Source organism: Micromys minutus, assembly GCF_963924665.1.
Source record: "Micromys minutus genome assembly, chromosome: X".
Classification (NCBI taxonomy): Eukaryota; Metazoa; Chordata; class Mammalia; order Rodentia; family Muridae; genus Micromys; species Micromys minutus.
This window is the reverse complement of record NC_137970.1, coordinates 125,846,199-125,853,676: the sequence shown is the minus strand read 5'-3', so window position 1 is coordinate 125,853,676 and position 7,478 is coordinate 125,846,199. Positions and strand designations below refer to the sequence as shown.

Genomic DNA, 7,478 nt, shown 5'->3' with positions numbered 1-7,478 from the left:
CCTAACAACATCCACTCCCAGCGTTCTGGGTGGAAAGGGGGCGTATACATTTGTTCTGCTGAAGAGACGAGCCTGCCTGCATGCTTCACATCCCCGGGTTCCATATCCTTGTCTATATCCACAGGCTGCGTGTCATCTTGAGTGAGTGTATTGGGGAATCTCTGTATTTGCCTCTGGGGCATTCTTTGGGCCTCTCCTGGAGGCCTGGGTCCCCGAGTTTCTCCAGAAGCATCTAGACTGAGAGCGGGTAGGAATTTCACCTGACCCCACAGCAGGGCTCAACCAGGGCACGGCTCTGGTGACCTCACTGGCCATTGCTGGATTCGTGCTTGTGACTAGACACCAACGTTGGATCACTTGGCTTGGGGTCTAGCCAAGCTTGTCCTATCCTGGTGACAAAAAATCAGGAGAAAGAGCTTAGATCAAGGGCTACTGGGTTGTAGAAAGCTCTGCTTCCAGCCAGAATGATGGGACAGGATGTGATTGGACCTTGCAGGGCATCGATGTCACCCTCCCACCTTCTCTTTGCCCCAGCTCACATGGCCACAGCCTGTGGTGTCCTGGTCCCTGTTTTCATGTACAGTCATAAAATTCAGCATCTTTACTGTCCGTGCATCCCACCGTTGTTTCAGGAGTCCTGTCTGAGCCAGGAGGGTCCCAGCCATGTCAAGCAAGGCACAGAAGACCATGAAGAAAAGTGCCAAGTGCAGGAGGGTAGATAAGACCCTGCCATCAGATGACTGGAACCCAGAAGCAGCCAACCCTGGTAATAACTGATGGGGATTATGGGGCCCAACCATGGGTACGCTCTACTACTTGGCACATGCAGCATGGGGGCAGTCTCAGACTAAAAAGGGGTTTCCATGGTGTTGTGGCTGGGTGGGTTGGGAGGGAGGGCACAGAGGACAGAGGGATGCAGATTCAGTGTCTGACCTCTTATCCTGAAGCATGCTCTGGGTTTTGGTCCCCACCTGACATTCCCAGTGCATGGCAGAGATACAAGGCTCACAGAGACATTGGTCTTAGCCAGCATGTCTCTGGAGACGCCCAGGGTCACAGGGAATTTCCTTGTAAGTTTTGTATGCACACGTGCATCTGCTGTCTCTCGACTGGGGCCAGGCTGAGTTTCTCCTGTGTTGGTGGGGCAGGGGAGGGGCGTGAGTTCCTGGAAGACTGCTTCCAAACCTTTGTGTTGGACATGGGCTCAACCAACTGTGGAGTGAGTGATGAGGAGAATAGTATGCTTCGTTTGCAAAGATCTTTCCTTCCTTCTAGACGCAGCAGACAATCCAGCAGTTGGTACCAGTGAGATGGGCGGCCGTTCCTCAAGATCAGACATGCAACAGGCCAGGTGATGTCTTCAAGGTTTAGTTGGCCTTCCCCACGAGGTAGTTTCAGTGTGGTTGCCTGCAGGTATACAAAGCAAAATGTTCCCTTGCCAGAAAATGGATGTAAGTGGGGAATGTGGTGTTATGTGAAATAAACCAGCCTCAAAGAGTCTACTTCTACCTGGGTTCTCTCCTCTGGGGTTCCTGGATTACAAATATGTCCATCAAATGATATAACCTGAACCCAGAGGGGAGGCCGGGAAGAGGCCAGCATTACCCAGGTGAGGGGAAGGTTTGCAGGGGCTGAGGGGAAGTGGTGAGAGGCAGACTCTGGAGGTTGCACATGGCCACCTGGCATGAAAGTTGAAGAGACACTGTCTGGGTGATGTAGGAGGATTGGCAGGAGGGACTTGAGGAAGGAGGAGAGTGAATATGGCTGGAGAGTGCTCGACACATGGTGAGTACACCTTTGTGAAAGCCTCCGGTGCACCAGGAATGGATTTCAGTAAACATTTAGTATACAATCCCCTATGCTGCCAGAACACAACAGACACAAAGCCACCGCTTGAGGAGAGGAGATACTTCTGTGCAGCTGCCTGCATTTGGGCAGGGAACACCTGGGGCGCAGTTTTCCTGAGCCTCCCAAGCCCAGCCTGGGGTGGGATGTCTGAGGATACAGTATAGGCTTTCAGTCACTTGTGCTCCAGGAAGTAACCCTGAGCCATGTGCCCATATGTATCTGCAGAGGACTCTTTGGTTCAGTACTAAAACAAGGATGAAGGAATAAAAGTAATGACCCAAAGAGAGGAAAACCCGACTTTACCCCCACAGAAGCTCTAGCCTTGGCAAAGCCTCTGTTTTTTTCCTTCAATGCACACTTAGGATGCTTGTCCTCAATTAAGGATGCTGTGTCATTTTTCCCACAGAGAGCCTATTCAGAAGAGGATGCAGGAATACGAAGGTGGGTTCCAGCAGGTCTTGTAGTCCCAGAGCTTTCTCTCCAACCCTCTGACTTACACAGGTTGAGAGTGTGGTCCCTGAGAGACAACAGAACTCTGGAACAGTTCTGTGACTCACAGGATGTTGCCAAAGAATAAGTTGTCCATTGGCCTTCAGGGGTTACCTTTACCTTACCTTTTAAGACACTACTGTAATCAGGGGAAATGGAGCTGTCACCTGGGCTGTGAGGAGAGCTTCCTGCTTCCTGCTCCCTGCTTACTGCATCTCTGAAGAGTGTCACTAGAGGTGATGGGAAAGCAGATAAATCTCTGCTCTTTAACTTACTGCAGGAGCAATGCCTGAGATTGCAACAGCCGTTTTCCAACTTGTGAATTAAATCCTGCTTCTGGCTTTCCAAAGTTGCTCTCCACCATGAACCCCTGTCAAAGGAGAGCTTGTAAAAATAGCCTTTAGTCTGTAGACGCTTAGGAGCCTGTCAGGGAACTCCCAAGGCAGCACCGGGAAGAAAAGCAAGTGCATGCCACACCAGCTTGTTTTCTGTCATCCAAGGTAACAACCACAGTGTACAACATGTCCCTCCGACCAAGTCAGGCTATATTCTTTGTATAGGCAGACCAAGACAACATTACCAGAGAGCCACAGTCAATTCTTAGCATGTAGAGTCAGTTCACACAAGCAGGGAAGTCTGACAGCATTGTTCTTTCTGCTACACAATAAGAGCTGGGGTTTTGAAGTGTTGAGAAAATTGTTTGTCCACGGCATTCTTTAGTCAGGCTCCATGCCCCACGCCTGTATTGCTAGCACTTAGGAAGTAGAGAGGGAAAAAGGAACTTGAGGATGGCCTCATTTATGTATCAAGTTTGAGACCAGCCTAGGCTAGAAGAGACAACAGGCCCATAGTTATTCATATTACCCTGTAGGTGGTGTGTCTGGGATGAAAAAGCATTTCTTCCTCTGGATATTTGATGTAAGGTGATGCCCTTTCCTTTCTCTCACAGGAGATGTCACCAGCTTTCTTAAGGAAAAGAGGAAGCAGTTTAAAGAGGATGTGAATGAGTCTTTCAGAATCCTGAATGAAAACCTCCAGGGTATTTTGAAAGCTCAGGAGCAGTCAAGGTAACATGATGTGACCATCTTCCATAAAGGAGATCTGTGAAGCCTTCACTCTAGCCAAGTCTCTCCTGTCTGCCCCCTCGATGGTACACAGAGTCAAATCCATGATGGGTTTTGCGGAGCACTGCCTTTTTCTCTATGACCTGGTCCTATGCATAAACAATGGGAACCGAGATGTGTTGGGTGCAAGACTGCCATCCCTCCCCTCTCAGATAACAGTACAGGTAACATCTAGTAGGGCAAGCCAGTCCTCTGTGGTCTACAAAACTGTACCTCTCAGGAGGTATCACCAGAGCTCTCCTTTGTAAGTACCACTTGGGCAAAGGGCTCTGTGTGCTCTGGCTGTCTGTAAACTACCCATAGGATATGTTGCTTTCAGGATATGGTCTTAGGCTCTCGGGATTTATAGGTTACTCTGTAAGGGGAAGGGAAGCTGAGTCTACTTTTAAGCCAGAAATGCAATCTTGGGAGAAGTATACACTAATGCATCCTCATGGTTTGAGAGGGAAGACATGTGAAATGATGTCTCTCTTAGCAGTTTAATTCTTCTGGAGTGAGTGTCACATTTCACCTCCCATGAGAAAGCAACTCTTTCCCTGTTTGTCTTTTGTTTCTAGCTCCTGTTTCACAATGATGAGTGTGTGACAGTGGCTTGCCCCCACCCAGTGTGACCATGCTCTGTAATCAGAACTGTGTTGTTTCACAGGCAGGAGCTTAAGTCCATATACTGCGAAACGTTTGGGTCCCTGTACCAGAAGTGGCTGGATGAGGTGGGCAGCACAAAGGACCAAGAAGAACACCTCAGTGTGAGTGGTTTGCTCAGCTTGGAACAGATCTGCTGAAACTGCCATGCCATTTCTCTAGTGTCAGGGTTGCCTGCAGCAGGCCCACAAGGAAGGGACAGGACTTGAGCTCAGGGAGACAAGGAGGGTGGTTGATGCAGTGAAGAGAATTGGGCCATCCTCCCTGGTTTGTTCTTCTTCCCTCCTGTGCAGAGATGACAAGGGTAAGGGGGTTTAGGAGCCAGCATGGTGGGCGTATCTGTCATGGGATGAGCAGGTCCTTACTGTCTGCAGAGTGCAGGGGAAGGTATGGGATTGTGTCCTGAGGGGGGACACTTCAGGATCCACAAGGTGCAGATGGCAAACAGTGGGAGGGCCCCAAGTAGCCTTCTGACACAGTGATCAGGGATGCAGAATGAGAGCAGTCCCTGTGGCTGTGGCGGAGCAGGTGGGGCCTTAGCTGTCCATGGTTGGAGTTCAGACCAGCCCTGTCCCAGAGGAGAAGAGGGAAAGGTCTCCATGCAGTGATGGAACGGTGATGGTGACCGAGTCATGGTTAACCTGGAGATGAGAATGGGGTTTTAGGGGCAGGTAGTGGACTCACTGCTGTCTCTGGGACTCTTTCTTCCTGGGGAAGGATGGAGCAGTTCCGCCTGGAGATTCTAAGTTCCAAAGTTGGGAGAGCAGATGTGGGAGAAATCAGACTGTGGACCTTTTAGACCTGTGTATTGAGTGGTTTCAGCTTTTGCAATTGATTCTTTCTGTGGAATGCTCACAGCTGGAGCTGATATATCGTTGTTAATCGTCTTCTCTCTAATTCCATGTTGAGAATGTATTTCTCGGGGTGTCACAATGTGGGGAGTCACTGACAGATAAGGAAGTTTTAGGTGAAAAACTCCATTGGAAAGAAGTGTTCCCTTGGAAGCTAATCTCTGTGTGCATTGAGCTTGACAAAAAAAATTAATACTTCATAAAACAGGAGCCACAATAGAAGCTTTGTCCTCTGTTTTGCTGGGTAGGAATCTACAGATTAGATGGATCTCATTTAAATTTCAAAATGAGTAGCTATTTCATTGGAACTTTGCCCATTTACGACAGAATGTCTCACCCTGTGACCGATCAGACATTGTCATGTTGTTTTTGGCATTGAGGGTCATGACTTGAACCTCGATCACGAATGATAGAACCCACAAAACAGCTTGGGACGCAGTTATTGTAAGCAGCAGGGTTGGATGTCCAGTTTTACCGTCATTTTACCATGGATTTCCTCTATTTCAGTTTTTAACTCAGCAGCAACTGAAGATTTTACAGACGGCTATAGAGGATCACAAAACCAAGCTTGAAGACGCTAAGGATATGTGTGACAATGTTTTGAAGGTCTGAGAGATTGCACATGTGAACAGAACACATCCTTATGTCTCACCGTGTGTCTGTAAAAGCAGGAGACAGAATGGTCCTTTCTCAATCTGTGGGAAAAGTAATTGGCTTTGAAATCGGCAGTCACCTTCTTCTTGGAATATTCTGCTTAAACGTGGGGACAAGGCTAGGTTTTGTTTACCCCGGGAAACTGATGATCTTTAGTTTAGTTTAGTTTTAGCATGGGAGCTGCTGAGTGGAGACTGGCTCTCTTGATGCCCCTCTGCTGTTTCTCTCAGTCTTCTGTACTTCCCTAGACCCCGGCTCTGGAGAGCTGTTGTCCAGAAATGGGGCCTTTTCCTCTTCCATATTTCCCAGTGGCCTTCCTTCTTAATTCTCCCTCTTTCCTGTGTCCTCTGCAAACACCCCTCCTCCAAAGTTCCACTGGGTGCCTCTGTCCTGTCTTCCCTCCTCCCCGTGTACCAGCTTCCCCTGAAGTGTCTCCTGGTCCCTGCCCGTGCTTTGCTTCTGCTCTTGGCCCAGATAGAGCCCTGTGCCTTGCCTTCCCTATGGAAATCCTATGTTTTCACCACTGGAAGTCGCCATGTGTGTCCTCTTCAGTAACAGAGCCAGCAGGTTCCCCTTCCACACCCATTTTCAGCCAGCATACAAGTCCTGTGCCCTTAAGCTCCCCTGGGAATAGGGCAGAGACTGGAGAGCCGTTTTGTAGTCTATGGACAGAAGGTGACATGGTTAGTCCTTCCTCCTCTGTATCCACCACTGCAGTGTTCTTTGAGAGATGATCAGAGGGGATCAGGAGTCCTCACTTCAGCTTTACTTAGCTTAAAGGGGCCTGCAGTTGCATGCTGTGTCTTCTCTGTGAAAATTACATTCCATGGACACGGTGAACAAATGGCTCCTTCCCCTGGGAAACCCCGGGGGTCTCCATTACATGCCTGGGCCTCTTATTCCTTGTTTGGTCTCGGTGGCCTTTACCTTCTCATCCATCCTTTTTCTGAGATAAGTGCCTTAGCTGTTCTCTTCTCACAGTGGTACTGAGCTCAACTGTGGCACTGCAACTTTATGAGGAGAGTTTATCTAGATGCACCGGAGTAGCCACTGTTCTTACTTTAATTTGTAACAAGGATCATTTGGATAGGCAAAGTCAGTACTTTTTTAATCAGATGACGTGAGGTGTCAAGTCAGGGCTTCAGGATCCAGTACCTTCTTTTGTTGTTGTCTGTTTCAGAAAGCCAAGGACTTGAGTAAACATGGCAAAACCTTTATTGGCGGTCAGAAAACTAAAGTGGAGAAGGAAATCTCCAAGGTGCAGGACAGAGTTATCATGGAAACTGTAAGTCCTGTGTCTGTATCGCTGTGTGCCTCCTATTAGCCGGCTTCCTATTATCAGAAACGTGATGAAGATTCTCTAAATCTCCATTTTTCAAACAGCAAGAGCAAGATGTATCCGTCCTTGAAACATACGTTCAGTCCCTGATTTCTGAGGACGCCATCTGAGGCTCACACCTGCGATGAACAGGGAAGGGATCATTGGGCATGCTAAGAAGACACTATTAGCAGTCGGTGCAGCTCCTTTCTCTTTACTTTGTTTGTTACAACTGAGACTGAGACTCTGTTAACCATTAAGTGAAGCCCCAGCAGTTCTATGAGTAGCAACAGTTAAGTGCATGATGTCCAGGCCCATGAATGCAAGGGGGATAGATACATTCTGCCCAGTAGTGGCAATTACATTTTGGAAGCAAATGTCATTTGATTTTGTGGATGGTTCTCTGTCACTTCCCCAAAGTGAATGTTACCTTACTTATTTCAGGGGAATAAAGATGAGACCCGTTTCATGTGCATGCTTTCATTTATTCATGAGGTCACAGAGCCAGTTCCACTGCAACTGGAACATGAACTCAACAGGCCACTGAAACAT

At 48.3% G+C, this 7,478-nt stretch overlaps 1 protein-coding gene across 1 annotated transcript; it reads left to right on the top strand.

Annotated features, from left to right (window-relative positions):
* Nucleotides 1-663: 663 nt before the first annotated feature.
* LOC308415269 (X-linked lymphocyte-regulated protein 5C-like) lies at nt 664-7,057 on the top strand (the record flags this gene model as incomplete). The annotated part of the gene is made up of 8 exons (XM_080910259.1): nt 664-766; nt 1,276-1,351; nt 2,255-2,289; nt 3,287-3,404; nt 4,108-4,207; nt 5,462-5,560; nt 6,789-6,893; nt 6,992-7,057. The coding sequence occupies 8 exons, from the start codon at nt 664-666 to the stop codon at nt 7,055-7,057; spliced, it is 702 nt and encodes a 233-aa protein (XP_080766385.1).
* Between the last annotated feature and the right edge of the window lie 421 nt (nt 7,058-7,478).